This window comes from Neovison vison, chromosome 12 (genome assembly GCF_020171115.1).
Source record: "Neovison vison isolate M4711 chromosome 12, ASM_NN_V1, whole genome shotgun sequence".
In the NCBI taxonomy this organism is placed as follows: domain Eukaryota; kingdom Metazoa; phylum Chordata; class Mammalia; order Carnivora; family Mustelidae; genus Neogale; species Neogale vison.
This window is the reverse complement of record NC_058102.1, coordinates 98,281,727-98,300,825: the sequence shown is the minus strand read 5'-3', so window position 1 is coordinate 98,300,825 and position 19,099 is coordinate 98,281,727. Positions and strand designations below refer to the sequence as shown.

Genomic DNA, 19,099 nt, shown 5'->3' with positions numbered 1-19,099 from the left:
CTTTGGGGTAAATACCCACGAGTGCAATTGCAGGGTCATAGGGAAGCTCTATTTTTAATTTCTTGAGGAATCTCCACACTGTTCTCCAAAGAGGCTGCACCAAATTGCATTCCCATCAACAGTGGTGTGGGTTCCCCTTTCTCCACATCCTCTCCAACACATGTTGTTTCCTGTCTTGCTAATTTTGGCCATTCTAACTAGTGTAAGGTGATATCTCAATGTGGTTTTAATTTGAATCTCCCTGATGGCTAGTGATGATGAACATTTTTTCATGTGTCTGGTAGCCATTTGTATGTCTTCATTGGAGAAGTGTCTGTCCATATATTCTGCCCATTTTATGATATGATTGTCTGTTTTGTGTGTATTGAGTTTGAGGAGTTCTTTTTTTTTTCCAATTTATTTATTTTCAGAAAAACGTTATTCATTATTTTTTCACCACACCCAGTGCTCCATGCAAGCCGTGCCCTCTATAATACCCACGACCTGGTACCCCTACCTCCCACCCCCCAGCCACTTCAAACACCTCAGACTGTTTTTCAGAGTCCATAGTCTCTCATGGTTCACCTCCCCTTACAATTTACCCAAATTCCTTTCTCCTCTCTAATGCCCCTTGTCCTCCATGCTATTTGTTATGCTCCACAAATAAGTGAAACCATATGATAATTGCCTCTCTCTGCTTGACTTATTTCACTCAGCATAATCTCTTCCAGTCCCGTCCATGTTGCTTCAAAAGTTGGGTATTCATCCTTTCTGATGGAGGCATAATACTCCATAGTGTATATGGAGGAGTTCTTTATAGATCCTGGATATCAACCTTTTGTCTGTACTGTCATTTGCAAATATCTTCTCCCATTCCGTGGGTTGCCTCTTTGTTTAAACTTTTATTTTTATATAAACACTTTTAAAGTGCACAGAAAGTTTTTATTTGAAATATTTTAATAGAGACTATAATAATTCTAAGCTTTCCAAATGGGTGGATGAGAATTTTGTAATTATTGAGCTTATATAATCTTCATTAAAAATAACTATGGAGGGCGCCTGGGTGGCTCAGTGGGTTAAGCTGCTGCCTTCGGCTCAGGTCATGATCTCAGGGTCCTGGGATCGAGTCCCGCATTGGGCTCTCTGCTCAGCAGGGAGCCTGCTTCCCTCTCTCTCTCTCTGTCTGCCTCTCCATCTACTTGTGATTTCTCTCTGTCAAATAAATAAATAAAATCTTAAAAAAAAATAAAAAAATAACTATGGAGGGCGCCTGGGTCGCTCAGTGGGTTGAGCCGCTGCCTTCGGCTCAGGTCATGATCTCAGGGTCCTGGGATCGAGTCCCGCATCAGGCTCTCTGCTCAGCAGGGAGCCTGCTTCCATCTCTCTCTCTCTCTGCCTGCCTCTCCAACTACTTGTGATCTCTCTCTATCAAATAAATAAATAAAATCTTTAAAAAAAATAACTATGGAAATAATTTTGAACTATCAATTTCTAAATTTCTTTTGCTTATTTGAACTCTATTTTGAAAACTGGTTACTTTTTCACATACTGTTAAGATACCATGCATTAAGGATGGCACATGATGTGATGAGCACTGGGTGTTATATGCAGTCATTGAACACTACTTCAGAAACTGATGATGTACATATATTGGCTAATTGAATTTAAATTAAAAAAGTAAATAAAATACTCTGTATTTTGGAACAGAATGGTAGAGAAATATCTTCATGAAAGCATATACGATTGATGGGTATTTTATCATATAAAAAAGAAAACTGGAATATGTCTACTTGTAAATAAAATCGTATATTTCTCCTAATGTATATTTTAAAAAATACTTCGCCTGAGAAGTTTTGAGTCCCTGATACATTTTTTTTAAGATTTTATTTATTTATTTGACAGAGAGAGATCACAAGTAGGCAGAGAGGCAGGCAGAGAGAGAGAGGAGGAAGCAGGCTCCCTGCCGAGCAGAGAGCCCAATGCGGGACTTGATCCCAGGACCCTGAGATCATGACCTGAGCCGAAGGCAGCGGCTTAACCCACTGAGCCACCCTGATACCTTTTTTAAAATATATCTTAACATACCATTATATGCTTCCTTCATTCTCCTATTCTCCCTACTCCTTCAACCTCCTCCTCCTTCCTCTTCTGAACTTTCAAATGTAAAAACCATTCTTAGATGGAAGACTACAAAAACAGCCTGTGGGCTTGTACTTCAGATTTTGGTTTGCTTACCCATGGTCTAAATAATAACAAAAGGCCAGAGATGCCCCTAAAGCAAGGATGAAGGTCTGCTTTCTTATATGTTTTACTATTTCAAGTTGATGCAAGCTATCTGTTATGTTCTATTAATCCAAAAACACATCTAAAGTTAAATAACTCAGTATTTAGTTCCAATATTGTTTTTTTTTAATTTCTTTTCAGCGTAACAGAATTCATTATTTATGCACCACACCCAGGGCTCCATGCAATGTGCCCTTATAATACCCACCACCTGGCTTCCCCAATTTCCCACTCCTCACCCCTTCAAAACCCTCAGATTGTTTTTCAGAGTCCATAGCCTCCCATGGTTCATCTCCCCTTCCAATTTCCCTCAACTCCCTTCTCCTCTCCATCTCCCCATGTCCTCCGTGTGCTATCTTATGTGTGCTATGCTCCACAAGTAAGTGAAGCCATATGATAATTGACTCTCTCTGCTTGACTTATTTCACTCAGCATCATCTCTTCCAGTCCCATCCATGTTGAAACAGAAGTTGGGTATTCATCCTTTCTGATGGAGGCATAATACTCCATAGTGTATATGGACCACATCTTCCTTATCCATTCATCCGTTGAAGGGCATCTTGGTTCTTTCCACAGTTTGGCGACCGTGGCCATTGCTGCTATAAACATTGGGGTACAGATGGCCCTTCTTTTCACGACATCTGTATCTTTGGGGTAAATACCCACGAGTGCAATTGCAGGGTCATAGGGAAGCTCTATTTTTAATTTCTTAAGGAATCTCCACACTGTTCTCCAAAGAGGCTGCACCAACTTGCAATCCCACCAACAGTGCAAGAGGGTTCCCTTTTCTCCTCTCTAAATAATCTCCTCTCCAACACACGTTATTTCCTGTCTTGCTAATTTTGGCCATTCTAATTGGTGTAAAGGTGGTATCTCGATGTGGTTTTAATTTGAATCTCCCTGATGGCTAGTGATGATGGGCATTTTTTCATGTGTTTGATAGCCATTTGTAGGTCTTCATTGGAGAAGTGTCTGTTCTTGTCTAAGAAATGGCTGTAACTTAAAACACAGTTGCATTTGGTGTGACCACCTAACTCAGCATATGAATCTACTATTACGCTCTAAAATTTGCCTGGGGTATAGCAGGCAAATGTTTGAATTAAATGGGTATGTGGAATGGATCACCATTCCCGCATCATTTTTTTAAGTATTTGATGGTAGTACCAAATACTGCAGTTTTGCCAGGGAAAGATGCTTTGATTTATTATTTGTTTATGAAGATGAACTCCATGGCTTTCTACTTGGTCCTGAGTATATCTGTTTTAACAATATATCAGGATGATTTTTCACATGCAGTAGAATCAATGTAAATGAGACTAACCCATGACTGTCACTTATCAATAAAACTTTCTCCACCCCTATTATTCTCCACTCTAATAAGTGTGTACCCTGACATTCTATCATCATTATAATTAAGATTAGCTCAGAGATGAGGTGAAACAATCCCAGAAAGTTCCAGATTTTACCCTTTTCAGTAGATAGTTCTCCTGACAAAAGGATTTATGTACTTTCAGGAAAACTGGAAGGAGATTAAGATATTAATATCAATGTATGACTCTTCCCCAAGGATAACTTCCTTCATGGGCTCTGGCTCTATGAACTCACTAAAGTCTTTATTTGGATAAGGAGTCTAACACCATTAGATGGCTTTATCATCCTTCCTTTCACCCTAACTATAGTTCTTTTAATTATATAGGTCAAATAGGAACTTAATGGATTGTCTATTTATTTTAGACTTAGAGCAGCATGATGTCTTTTTCAAACTAAAGCATATCACACAATTTTTTTAAAGATTTTTATTTATTTGTCAGAGACAGAGGGAGAGAGAGTGAGCGAGCACAGGCAGACAGAGAGGCAGGCAGAGGCAGAGGGAGAAGCAGGCTCCCTGCCGAGCAAGGAGCCCGATGTGGGACTCGATCCCAGGACCCTGGGATCATGACCTGAGCCGAAGGCAGCTGCTTAACCAACTGAGCCACCCAGACGTCCCCATATCACACAATTTTGATATCCATCCTAACCATACCAACTAATAAGTAACCGTACCTATCTTGCCAATGTCAGCTAAGTGCTATTACATGACCTCTGCCTTCCCATAATCCCATCATTTCTAGTGAAATGGGGAAGTTCACTGTAATGAAATTATCTCCCACTTTCACTTCAGACCAGTAATTACAATACCTTTCAATGTTGCATTAAAAAATGTTCCATATTGTTGTCATTCTAGATCTTTGGACTTATTTCTCTATTATTTCAGCTTTAATCAGCATAAGTCATTCACAAATTCAAGTATTTACATAATTGAACAAAAGATTATAGCCATCATCAGAAGTTTGAACTCTTCCATTAAATCCACAATCACTACTCTGTCCTCACCCTGATCTATGATATGCTGGCAAACTAGCTTTCTGAAAGTAAAAGCCTAATTTAGAGCCAAAAACAAAAAAACCAACAAACCCAAAATCATTAAAAATATATCAATAAATTCACCCTGATATAGAATTATATTTACGTTCTTTCTGGTATATCACCCTTAGAATCTATTCTCACATATATTCCCCCAGGCTTTTGTCAATGTAAGTTGGTGATTATTGCTATGGTCTTTTTTTTTAATATTTTATTTATTTGACAGACAGAGATCACAAGTAGGCAGAGAGGCAGGCAGAGAGAGAGGGGGAAGCAGGCTCCCTGCTGAGCAGAGAGCCCGATGCGGGGCTTGATCCCAAGACCCTGGGATCATGACCTGAGCTGAAGGCAGAGGCTTCAACCCACTGAGCCACCCAGACGCCCCATGCTATAGTCTTAATATATATACCCCAAAATTCATATTTTGAAATTCTAATTCCCAAAGGTGATGGTATTAGGAGACAGGACTTTGGGAGGTGGATAGATAATGGGGTGAAGCCCACCAATAGGGTTAGTGCTCTTATAGAAAGGACCTCAGAGAATTCTGTCCTCCTCCTTCCACCATGTAAGCATACAATGAGAAAACACCAAACTGGAAGAAGGCCTTTATCTGCCCACACTATCACTATGATCTGTTTTCCATGCTCCAGAACCGTGTGAGATACATTTCTTTGTATGTATGACACACAGTCTTCTGATATTTTGTTATAGTAGTCCAAATGGACTAGAACAATTACTATAATACTTTTTGTTATGTAGGTTTTCTCTTTTGAGGTTTGAATATTATCCTATAAGCATGTGAAATATATTCACGATCATATTACAAGGCAATAAGGTTATATCTAACTATATAGAGAAAGAAAATGACAAGTTTGTGGCTTTAAATTCTTAGGTCAACTTATACTCAGCAAACCATGGAGTTCCCATGGTTTCTCTTGAGTTTTCCTCAAGAAATTTATTATCTCTTATAGCCTTTTGTTACTGAAAACAAATGTAGGCTCTGATCTTTTTTTCAATTGAGGTGTTATTTACATATAACACTCTACTGGTTTTAGATATAAAACATAATGATTTCATATTTAGATACAATTTTTTTATTATATTTTTTATTTTTTATAAACATATATTTTTATCCCCCGGGGTACAGGTATGTGAATCACCAGGTTTACACACTTCACAGCACTCACCATAGCACATACCCTCCCCAATGTCCATAACCCCATCCCTCTTCCCCCAACCCCCCTCCCCCCAGCAACCCTCAGTTTGTTTTGTGAGATTAAGAGTCACTTATGGTTATATACACAGCAAAATCATCACCACAATAAGTCTAGTTACCATCTGTCACCATACACGGTTACATTTTTTTCTTGCGATGAGACCTTTTAAGATTTATTCTCTTAACAACTTTCAAGTGTGTCATAAAGACTTATTAGTTGTAGCCACCATAGATATTCATGATAATAAATATATTTTACATGTTTATCATATTGCTCTGTATCATCTCCATTTACTTTGAAAAAGGTTATCCTTTCATGCAAGCGTCTTTCTTTTTTTAAAAGAATTTATTTATTTATTTGAGAGAAAGAGAGAGAGTGAGCATAAGCAGGGGGAGGGAAAAAGAGAGAGGGAGAAGCAGACTCCCAGCTGAGCAGGGACCCCAATGCAAGGCTCAATCCCAGGAGCCTGGGATCATGACCTGAGCCAAAGGCAGTCGCTTAACTGATTGAGCCACCCAGGTGCCCCAATACAAGTTTTTGTTGTTGTTGTTGTTGTTGTTTTAATTTTAAAATTTTTAAAAAATTTTTCAGTGTTCCAAGATTCATTGTTTATACACCACAGCCAGTGCTCCTTGCAATATGTGCCCTCCTTAATACTCACCACCAGGCTGACCTCTCCCACCAAACCCCTCCCTTCCAAACCCTCAGTTTGTTTCCATAGTCTCTCATGATTCATCTCCCCCTCTGATTTACCCCAATTCACTTTTCCTTTCCTTCTCCTAATGTCCTCCATGTTATTCCTTATGCTCCACAGGTAAGTGAAACCATGTGATAATTGACTTTCTCTGCTTGACTTATTTCACTCAGCATACAAGCTTCATTCTAAGTGATAATCTAAGTAACTCATCAATCCCTGATGCCAAGGATTCCTGATATCTTATTTTATCTTCTTACTGTTTTCAAACACTTCAAGGTCAGATAACTAATTAAAAAAAAAAATTCTCCTTAAGAGTGCGTTTCTTGCAGTTGTGCAGTCATGACTGTTGAGTGCCAATTTTCCATAGACTTTCGACATATCTTGTATTAGTTCTTGCTCTACATTACTTTTACAGTTGTTTTTATATCATTCAGCAATGAAGAGAGAGATCATTTATTCTTCAAGGTAAGACAGCAGTTTTTTTTTTCCTGATTAGAATTAAGATAATGTCCTTCACTGAGCAAGACTGGGAAGGTTTGCTGGCACCCTGTTTAAAATATTGGGATTTTTCAAAGCTCAGGGTTTCTCAGTTGTTACAATGACCTATTGTGTGTGCAGCATCCATGTGAGTCCTCTCTGCTTCACCCCTTGTGGGGATTTGGAGGCAAGAGGAACTGTGGCAAACATGAGGTTTATGCCACTGGCCATGCTGTCGGTAGTAATTAATGTCTATTGTCTCTGACTCAGCAGTCTCATGCTTTTTGCCTGAATCTATGAAACTGTAGCTGGCTGACCTATTATATCCTTCTCAGTTCTTGACAGTTTGGTTGAAGAAGAAAAATTGCTAGAAGAGATACAGTTCTCTGAAAGAGTACAGGGGCCTTCCATGGGCAAGATTAGGAATATGCAATATTCCTCATCCAATTGTAGATACTCTTGCATGGGTGGTAAGTGAAGAGTTACGACACTTCTACATTTTAATTAGCCTGAGGGTCAGGAGGTAGGATTGAAAGTAGCTACTATTAAGTGAAATTTGGCAGCCTTAAAAGTTATATAGTGTGTGATTGAACTTATATGCTATTCTGGAAGAGGCAAATTTATAGAGAAAGGAAACAGATCAGTGATTGCCAGAACTTTGGAGCTGGAGGATTACAGCAGAAGCACAGTTGATTTTTTTAAGGTAGTAAAGTGATTTAATATGACACTATAAAGACAGGTATCACACAACAGTTATCAAAACAAGTAGAACCTTACAACACAAAGAATAACTTTAATGTGTTCAAATTAAAAAAAAACCAAATCCAGGATCTTAAAATGGAATGCAGAAGGATTTAACAGGATTAAGAATGTATGAAACAAACTCACTGAACGAAAGAGAGGAAAAGGTACTAAAACTACGTGTGGAAATGAGTGAATTAGTAAGACTCAAGTCATAAGTCTACTCTAGTTGATAAATTTCATTCCTACTATACATTTTTATTGCAATTTAAAAATTAAGTCATTGGCAGATGGTAGGAGCCATTCTTTCACTGTTGGAGTGATACATATGACCAAGAGGACAAAGGTAGAATAAATCATGAGATATTGGGTTAAAGTTGAAGATATTAGTATGAATTCATGAGTAGCTTAACATAGATACAAAAGGATACATCTGCAAGTCCGCAATTGTATATATAGATCTGCTCTGTCACCTGAAGGTATCCAGAACAGACAATCCTGACAAATTCCAATAAAGGGAGTTTCTAGAAAATGCCTAACAAGAACTTCTCAAAATTGTCTAGATTATCAAAATAAGAAATGTCTTAAGAAACTGTCACAGTTACAGGAACTTAAGGGTACAATTTAATAAATGTAATAATATCACCAAATACATGGTTTTATTATTGCTTTAACAAACTCAAATCAGTTTGGATTTGTTTTATAAAATTTTGGATAAGTTTTATAAAATTGTCCTTGTCCCTTATATACCAGATTCCTCTAGATGAAAGGTCTGAGTGTTAGTAGGGTATAACTGGAAACAAGATGAAATTATAGCTCTGGAATGGACTCCTCAGATTTTGTGAAAGTGGAGAGAGAGAGAAAACCTATCAGGCAAGAAGACACTTTAGACCTCAGGATACTATTAATGATCTTTGTCACTAAGAACTGTCCCTGAAGCCTTTCTCCAAAAAACAAATACTTAAGCACAGGAACTTTAAATTTGCTTGACTTTTAAGTAAGCCATCCTCTACCAGGGTTCTGTGAGGATAAAAGAGATAATAGGGGACCACTCTAGCTCTTCCTAGTCACCCGACCCACCTACCTTCACCCTTGGGCAAAATACTTGTTTTCTAATATTTTTTTTAATTTAGAATACAGTGCAATATTCATTTTAGGTGTACAATATAAGTGATTTGTTAATTGTATACATTCTTCATTGTTCATCACGATAGGTGTACTCTTAGTCCCCTTCACCTATTTCACCCATCCCTCCACTCACCTCCCCTCTGATAACTATCCATTTATTCTTTTTTTTTTTTTTAAAGATTTTATTTATTTATTTGACAGAGAGAGATCACAAGTAGGCAGAGAGGCAGGCAGAGAGAGAGAGAGGAGGAAGCAGGCTCCCTGCTGAGCAGAGAGCCCGATGCAGGACTCGATCCCAGGACCCTGAGATCATGACCTGAGCCGAAGGCAGCGGCTTAACCCACTGAGCCACCCAGGCGCCCCCATTTATTCTTTATAGTTAAGAGCCTCCTTTTGGTTTGTCTCTTTTTTTTTTTTGTTTCTTAAATTCCACATATGAGTGAAATCATATGGTATTTGTCTTTCTCTGACTGATTTATTTCACTTAGCATTATATCCTCTAGATCTGTCCTTTTGCAAATGACAAGATTCCATTCTTTTTTATGACTAAGTAATATTCTATTGTATATGCATATTCAATTGAAGATAGATTAGATAGATAGATAGATAGATGATCAATAGATAGATAATAGATAATTATATCTTCTTTATCCACTCATCTATCAGTGGATACTCGGGTTGTGTTGCTTCCACAATTTGGCTATTTGTAAAAAGTCCTGCAGTAAACAAATATCCTTCCAAATTAATATCTTTAAATTCTTTGGGTAAGTACCCAGTTGTGGAATTACTGGGTCATATGGTGGTTCTATTTTTAATATTTTTGAGGAATCTCCATAGTGTTTTCCACTGTGGCTGCCCTGGTTTGTATTCCCACCAACAGTGTACAAGGGTACCTTTTTCTCCACATCCTCACAATATGTGTTCTTTCTTGTGTTTTTTATTTTTATTTTAGTCAGACAAAACACTTCCAAGTCCTTTCTCACCCCTTTTTTAAGTCATATAGTGGAACAGACAAATGTCATGTAGCTGATGGCTTGAACAAGACAGACTGGATTAAATATACTTAAGCCGTCCCTCCAAAAACACATTATTGAATTGGGAGCCCTGGGACCCAGCTGAAAGCTATGTCAGAGGCCTTACTAACCTGTAATCTGAATGATGCATGTTTAATTTGGCTGCCAACCTCCAAAATTGTAAACTTTTTCTAGGAGAGCTCAAGCACTCTTGAGTTTTTACTTGTGTAAAAGCTGATCATTGGCTTGCATCCCTTTGGAGAAAACTGTGATTGGCATCTTGGGAGTGATAAAAGAGACCTGCAGATTAATCAGATAGACAAGAGAGGAACATACTTATATGAATTTGCAACATTTTATAACATATTTTTCAGATTTTTCACCTTAGAAGTATATTAAAAATACTGTATTCCCATTCAGTTTTCCTTCCCTTCCTCTGTGGTCCTCCGTGCTATTCCTTAAGTTCCACATATGAGTGAAACCATATGATAATTGTCTTTCTTTGCTTGACTTAATTCACTTAGTATAATCCCTGCTAGTTCCATCCATGTCCATATAAATAGTGGGTATTCATGCTTTCTGATAGTTGAGTAATATTCCATTGTATATATGAACACATCTTTTTTTTAAAAATTAATTTATTTATTTTCAGAAAAAACATTATGAATTATTTTTTCACCACACCCAGTGCTCCATGCAATCCATGCCTTCTATAATACCCACCACCTGGTACCCCAACCTCCCACCCCCCCGTCACTTCAAACCCCTCAGATTGTTTTCCAGAGTCTATAGTCTCTCATGATTCACTTCCCCTTACAATTTACCCAAATTCCTTCTCCTCTCTAACGCCCCTTGTCCTCCAAGCTATTTGTTATGCTCCACAAATAAGTGAAACCATATGATAATTGACTCTCTCTGCTTGACTTATTTCACTCAGCATAATCTCTTCCAGTCCCGACCATGTTGCTACAAAAGTTGGGTATTCATCCTTTCTGATGGAGGCATAATACTCCATAGTGTATATGGACCACATCTTCCTTATCCATTCATCCGTTGAAGGGCATCTTGGTTCTTTCCACAGTTTGGCAACCGTGGCCATTGCTGCTATAAACATTGGGGTACAGATGGCCCTTCTTTTCACGACATCTGTATCTTTGGGGTAAATACCCAGGAGTGCAACTGCAGGGTCATAGGGAAGCTCTCTTTTTAATTTCTTGAGGAATCTCCACACTGTTCTCCAAAGAGGCTGCACCAACTTACATTCCCACCAAAAGTGGAAGAGTGTTCCCCTTTCTCCACATCCTTTCCAACACATGTTGTTTCCTGTCTTGTTAATTTTGGCCATTCTAACTGGTGTAAGGTGATATCTCAATGTGGTTTTAATTTGAATCTCCCTGAGGGCTAGTGATGATGAACATTTTTTCATGTGTCTGATAGCCATTTGTATGTCTTCATTGGAGAAGTGTCTGTTCATATCTTCTGCCCATTTTTTTTTTCCTTTTTTTTTTTTTTCCCCAATTTATTTATTTTCAGAAAAACAGTATTCATTATTTTTTCACCACACCCAGTGCTCCATGCAAGCTGTGCCCTCTATAATACCCACCACCTGGTACCCCAACCTCCCACCCCCCCGCCACTTCAAACCCCTCAGACTGTTTTTCAGAGTCTGTTTCATGTGTGTTAAGTTTGAGGAGTTCATTATAGATCCTGGATATCAACCTTTTGTCTGTACTGTCATTTGCAAATATCTTCTCCCATTCCGTGGGTTGCCTCTTTGTTTTTTTGACTGTTTCCTTTGCTGTGCAGAAGCTTTTGATTTTGATGAAGTCCCAAAAGCTTATTTTGGCTCTTGTTTCCTTTGCCTTTGGAGACATATCTTGAAAGAAGTTGCTGTGGCTGATAGTGAAGAGATTAATGCCTATGTTCTCCTCTAGGATTCTGATGGATTCCTGTCTCACATTGAGGTCTTTTATCCATTTTGAGTTTATCTTTGTGTACGGTGTAAGAGAATGGTGGAGATTCATTCTTCTACTTATAGCTGTCCAGTTGAGACTGTCTTTTTTCCACTGTATATTTTTTCCTGTTTTGTCGAAGATTAATTGGCCATAGAGTTGAGGGTCATATCTGGGCTCTCTACTCTGTTCCACTGGTCTATGTGTCTGTTTTTATGCCAGTACCATGCAGTCGTGGTGATCACAGCTTTGTAATAAAGCTTGAAATCAGGTAACGTAATGCCCCCAGCTTTATTTTTGTTTTTCAACATTTCCTTAGCAATTCGGGGTCTCTTCTGATTCCATACAAATTTCTGGATTATTTGCTCCAGCTCTTTGAAGAATACCGGTGGAATTTTGATCGGAATGGCGTTAAAAGTATAGATTGCTCTAGGCAGTATAGACATTTTAACAATGTTTATTCTTCCGATCCAAGAGCATGGAATGGTCTCCCATCTTTTTCTGTCTTCTTCAATTTCTTTCATGAGTGTTCTGTAGTTCCTCAAGTACAGATCCTTTACCTCTTTTGTTAGGTTGATTCCCAGGTATCTTATGGTTCTTGGTGCTATAATAAATGGAATTGATTCTCGAATTTTCCTTTCTGTATTTTCATTGTTAGTGTATAAGAAAGCCACTGATTTCTGCACATTGACTTTGTATCCTGCCACATTGCTGAATTGCTGTATGAGTTCTAGCAGTTTGGGGGTGGAGTCTTTTGGGTTTTCCATATAAAGAATCATGTCATCTGCGAAGAGAGAGAGTTTGACTTCTTCATTGCCTATTTGGATACCTTTTATTTCTTTTTGTTGTCTGATTGCTGTTGCTAGGAGTTCTAATACTATGCTGAACAAGAGTGGTGAAAGAGGGCATCCTTGTCTTGTTCCTGATCTCAACGGGAAGACTGCAAGCTTTTTCCCATTGAGGATGATATTTGCTGTGGGTCTTTCATAGAGACATTTGATGATGTTCAGGAATGTTCCCTCTATCCTTATACTTTGAAGCGTTTTAACCAGGAACGGATGCTGGATTTTGTTAAATGCTTTTTCTGCATCAATTGAGAGGACCATGTGTGAACACATCTTCTTTATCATTCATCTGTTGAAGGGCATCTGGGATCCTACCACATTTTAGCTATTGCAGACATCGCTGCCATGAACATTCAGGTGTATGTGCTCCTTATTTTCACTATATCTGTATCTTTGGGATAAATACCTAGTAGTGCAATTGCTCATTCATAGTGTAGCTCTATTTTTAACTTTTTGAGGAATTTTCTTACTGTTTTCCAGAGTGGCTGTATCAGCTTTCATTGCAACTAACCAGTGTAAGAGGGCTTCCATTTCTCCATCCTTATCAACATTTGTTCTGTTAATTTTTGCCATTCTAACTGGTGGAAGGTGGTATCTCATTGTAGTTTTGACTGCTAACTGAACATAATAATAAAAAAAAAAGATACTGCCTCCTAGTAGGGCAAAATTAAGCAGGTTTTTCTCTTTAAAAGACTGAGAATTTACTAATTTAGGGGTTCCTCAGTTTTAGATGTAGGTGCATCTTAGGATGTAGGTGTGTGTAAGACAATACCCTTAGGGCCTTTCCCTGAAGAGAAAGGGAACTGATGAGAACATGAAATTCCTGCTTCTTGCTATGTAATAAATAATAGTTTTCTGCCACTGATCCAATAAGTTATCTCTCTGTCTGCATCTATGAAATGATGATGGATCAACTTGTTAGACTTTAGGTAAAATATCAGGTTTTGATTAATATCACAGATTTGGTAGAGTATAGGAAAGACAAATATCATAGCACTTTAAACAAGAATAGCTCTACTTTTATGTTATTTAAATGTTCAGTCTGGTATGTTGAAACTCCTCCATGAAGTCACTGTGTTCCTAAGATAATGCAGTGGTGTCAGGAACCTGGATGTACTCCCTCTTGTTGAACAGCCAGTGTATTCCTAGTATGGTTGCTCATATTCATGGCTCCAAATAGCTTGTCTTCCCATGTGCTGGTATCACAACAATGAGAGGGAGTGAAGAGGATAAGAAGGGAAAACCTCTCTCATCAAAGGATAACCCATGGAAATGGCACATCTTCACTTATAACCTTTGCTTCTAATTTAGTCACACAGTCACAAAAATTTGCAGGGAAGACTAGCTATAGTCATAGATAAATATTCCATTAATACAGAGGAAGTGAAGAATGCTTGGATTTTATGAAATATCAGTTTAAAATCTATTTGATCATTTTGCAAAAACTTTTGGATAAAAGTCTACATTTAGTATATAAACAAAACAGCATATAGGACATAAAATTTTACTTATTTTTTCTATGGCTGGCTAATTCTCCAAATAATACTGTCACTTGATATTATGACTAAAATAATCTTTTATTTTAAAACTTACAATTTCTTATCTACATATTTGCAATATCAAAACACATCTGTGTGGAAGGGCAAACACAGATTAGGGACATCTATACTGAAAGCTTTGGAGACATAATTGAAAGTAGTCTTGAAAAAATATATATAATTTATTTTTTTTAATTATTCAGTGCCTGGGGAGAACTCATATATAATGTGTAAACTTGTAATCCTTTGGGAATGATGTTCTTAGATCTCATATCTTCTGGGAACTCCTCATAATCTTTAGATATTTTCCTTCAAGGCCCAGAAAGCATAAATACTCAATGGGATCAAGTGAATTTTATATAGCACTGCGAATAATACTAAGAAAAGCATCAATACATAAATAAGTAAATTATAGTAATGGGGAAATTTAATATACCAGTCTACAAATCTGGAAAAAAGCCCTAAGGTCATTTACAAAGTAGTTATAAATAGATAAAAAAAAATCATAGATCGTGGCATAAAGGGAGATTCCTTTCAGAGAGGAATGGAATATCAGTGTAGTGGTTTGTTCAGCCTGATGATAAAAGAGTTAAAGCAGAGATACTTTGTCTGGAAAAAGTCTGTTTAATATTTTCCCCCCAAAAGTGTTTAATTTTTATGTGTTTTGACAGATTGACTTAAGGCTCAAACGGGTGAAAAGAATTGGTATATCTAAAGTTTAAAGGCCATATTTCCATTAGATGTGCTTTAACCCATTTTCTCCTATTTTTACCATTATGGTATTAACCCTACTTTTTCTAATTTTTATATTGTGACTTAAGAAAAATTATGAGAAAAAGAATACAATGAAAATTAAGTATTAAAAAACATTAACTTTTTAAAAATTTCATTAATATTCACGATATCTAATGTAGGTCTGACTTCTAATAGTTTTGTAATGTGACCTTGTTAACTTTCTTACAATGCCTGTTGGGGGGATGGTTGGTGTGTGTATCTGTTGAAGTCGGTCAAAGAAATAACCTGATATAGTAAAACTGTGCTTTAGGTGTTTTAGATGTAAGCATTCCTACAGTTGTTGCCTTTGGAGTAATTTGTGTAAATGAAGAAAAATTTATAATTCATCGCTTTACAGTTATGTGAATGTAAAAGGAATGTGGAGGAAAAACAGCAGTCCTTTCTTCTATTCACTCAATTATTAATATGACTGACAACAGATTTTATTTTTTATCTGAGAATTCTCCTATAAATGCTTCTAGGTACAATTGGAAACAAATTTTATTTGTACTTGGTTATTTTTATTTATATGTCTTTGAAATAATAATGTATGTTTTAGAGATTGGAAATAATTATATAAAAATTCTCAAAACAGAAAATATCTTCTATCTGGGTTCCATTATTAAACCTTAATTATTTTATGTGTTTTATATGAACATACTGAAGAAAGAAATCTTCCTTAGACTCATTAATTTTTTTTTAAAAAGCACTATAAGTTGCCCTATAATTGTTGGTAGAAATAGTACTTTTCAGAGGACAACTTAGGAAAAAAATCCTCTTTCAAATTTAATCCTGATCTCCAATTTGATAGCTGTGCAAACCAGAACAATCTGATTATCAAACTTAATATATGCAATGTGTTGTGATAACCATAGTTTATCTCTAGTTAATATTTATTTAATTACTTGTTAGCCAAATGTTTGAATATCCTTATAATAAGGAAATACATGTCTTCTAAAATTTTGTCAAAACCCTACTTTGTGATTCACTCTGTTTGAAATTACCCAATACTCTAATCACTTTTAGTCCCTGTTGACATCAAACTGTTCAACTTTTCAGTCCGTATTTTAGACAAAGAATAAAATGGTAAGTGTAAAGCATAGAAGCAGATGGGGAGAAATTATATAATAAACATTTTCTTATCATTGTAATTTACTAATTCTTATTAATTTGCATATCACTAATTTTAAGATTATTACTAATTTGTTTTAATTTTCTTTTACTTTTTACTTGTTAATTTACTTCTTTTAGTTTTTTCCATAAACTCACTCTTCTATTTCTTTTTTTTTTTTTAGATTTATTTATATGTTTGAGAGAGAAAAAGAGACAAAGAGCAGGGGAAAGGGCAGAGGGAGAGTAAAAGAAGCAAACTCTATCCTGAACATGGAGTGGGACTTAATCTGGGATCCTGAAATCATGACCTGAGCCAAAATCAAGGGCCTGCTGCTTATTTGATTCAGGCATCTTTCACTATCCTATTTCTTTTTTTTTAAGATTTTATTTATTTATTTGACAGAGAGAGATTACAAGTAGGCAGAGAGGCAGGGAGAGAGAGAGAGGAGGAAGCAGGCTCCCTGCTGAGCAGAGAGCCCGATGCGGGACTCGATCCCAGGACCCTGAGATCATGACCTGAGCCGAAGGCAGCGGCTTAACCCACTGAGCCACCCAGGCGCCCTACTATCCTATTTCTAAAAACCATAGCATCTCTAGGTTTCCATAAAGCTTTGTCTTTATCTTTCTACTTGCTCATGTAATTTCCTGAAACCATATTTATATATTTCTATCTATTTATATATCCATTACTCTCATTTTTAATTTTTTTTCATTTTTCAGAATCATAACTTTTAGAGGAAAACTGCACTTTTTTTTTTATTATTACACACACCAAAATTACCAGACTATTTCTACTGATTTTGTTTGAGAATACAACACGGGAAGAGTAGGGATTATAACAGAGATTGATGGGATGGAAATACTACTAAGGACAGAAAATAAAATTATTCATGATATTTCACATTCACATCTCTGAAATTGTATCTCATTAGCCATGAAAGGAATGACAGAAGAATCAGGTACTTGAATCTGATTAGCTGAGTAAAATGGTAAAGCTATAGCAACCCTGTTTATTGACATGATCAGGGGTGTGTATACTTTATGAAAACCACTTTCTGATTACTTTTAATGACAATAATCACTTTAGTTCTAGAATGAAAATATCTTAAATAAATAGGAAATGGGATCCATCTCAACTCTTTGAAAAAATCAAGAGAGAAGAAGCATTTTTCCATGCTTAAAACTCACTCTAATTTCCCTCTAATATTTCCTCTTATATAAAAATAGTCAACAATTGCTATCATCACATATGTAATTCTCTAGTAGAACTGCATTAAAGTTGAAATTATCTGTCCAGATGCTCTGGAAATGCAAACTATTGTTTCTCCTGGCATAGCCTCTTCAAAGCCTGAATGAACATTTTGTTACGCTATCTGAAATTTGCTTGCTAACTTTATTTTAGACAATTAAATCACTCTTATTCACTCTTATTTTTCCACTGGGATTGTCAGTGTTTTTCTGTTTGTCTTTCCTATTTAGAACTGGAAAAGTAGAGGACAGTAATGGGAAACCACACACAAGTGACAGTGTTTATTCTGGCAGGTTTGACCGATGACCCACAGTTGAAAGGTGTGTTATTTGTCTTTCTGCTTCTCACCTACTTGCTGAGCGTCACTGGCAATCTGACCATCATCACACTCACCTTGGTGGATACTCACCTCAAGACCCCCATGTATTTTTTCCTTAGGAATTTTTCCTTCCTAGAAATTTCCTATACTACTACATGCATCCCTAAATTGTTGGTTACTATGGCAACTGGAGACAAAACCATTTCCTTTCATTGTTGTGCAACTCAAGTGTTTTTTGCCTTCCTTCTTGGTGCATCTGAATTTTACTTGCTGGCTGCTATGTCTTATGACCGCTATGTTGCCATCTGTAAGCCCCTGCATTACACAACCATCATGAACAGTAAGATCTGCATTCAACTTGTCTTCTGTTGTTGGCTTGCTGGGTTTTTTGTTATCTTTCCACCTCTCCTCTTAGGCATAAATCTTGACTTCTGTGCCTCCAACATTGTTGACCATTTCTACTGTGATACAACACCCCTGCTGCAGATCTCCTGCTCAGACACACAGCTCTTAGAGACAATGGGATACATCTCTGCTTTGGTGACACTCATAGTCACATTGGTGATGGTGATAATATCATATACCTGTATTGCCTTAACAATTCTAAAGATCCCTTCTGCTAATCAGAGGAAAAGAGCTTTTTCAACATGTTCTTCTCACATGATTGTGATATCCCTTTCTTATGGTAGCTGCATCTTCATGTATGTCAAACCATCAGTCAAACAAAGAACATCTTTTTCCAAGGGAATTGCAGTGCTCAATACTTCTGTGGCTCCACTTTTGAATCCTTTCATCTATACTTTGAGGAACCAGCAGGTGAAGAAAGCCTTCATGAATGTGGTACACAAAACTGTTTCTTTTCCAAACAGATGAGTATCCTGTTCCGTAACATACTGGAAAAGAACGAAGAAGTCTCATATAATACCAGTGTATTCATTAGTAGCTTTCAGTACATAGTTTCCTCTTTCCCCCCCCTTTATCCCTATGATACTTATCTTAATCTCTTTCAAGTTTTATTCACAAAAGCTTTTGCTCCACAGAAGTTAATATTCCTATATTCTTCATTAGATATATCTTTTTTCTCAACTCACTTCCTTTTCATCTAGATATAGGAAAGAAATCAAGCCACATTTTTCAGTCTGTCTCTTTTGTCTTTAATTCTTAGTTACTCAAGACTACAAAATGTTGTTTAATTTGAATTATGCTTACTGTAACATGCAACTCAAAGGTTATTACTATCTTTACTTTGATCAGGCTTATTTTCTTAAACACAGTGAGTTTATTTACTGAAAATACTCATTTAATTTACTTAAAATTGTATTCATTTATATTTTTAAAATAGTTTCTTGGCAATAATTATGTTTAAAGTAA

The 19,099-nt window shown here is 36.7% G+C and overlaps 1 protein-coding gene across 1 annotated transcript; it reads left to right on the top strand.

Moving 5' to 3' along the window:
- Positions 1 to 17,662: 17,662 nt before the first annotated feature.
- Positions 17,663 to 18,601, top strand: LOC122891348 (olfactory receptor 6C74-like). Its single transcript, XM_044226933.1, has one exon. The coding sequence runs from the start codon at positions 17,663 to 17,665 to the stop codon at positions 18,599 to 18,601; it is 939 nt and encodes a 312-aa protein (XP_044082868.1).
- Positions 18,602 to 19,099: the final 498 nt, after the last annotated feature.

Excerpts from the sequence above, each read along its gene's own strand:
- LOC122891348 (XM_044226933.1), top strand. The coding sequence starts at position 17,663 with ATGGGAAACCACACACAAGTGACAGTGTTTATTCTGGCAGGTTTGACC.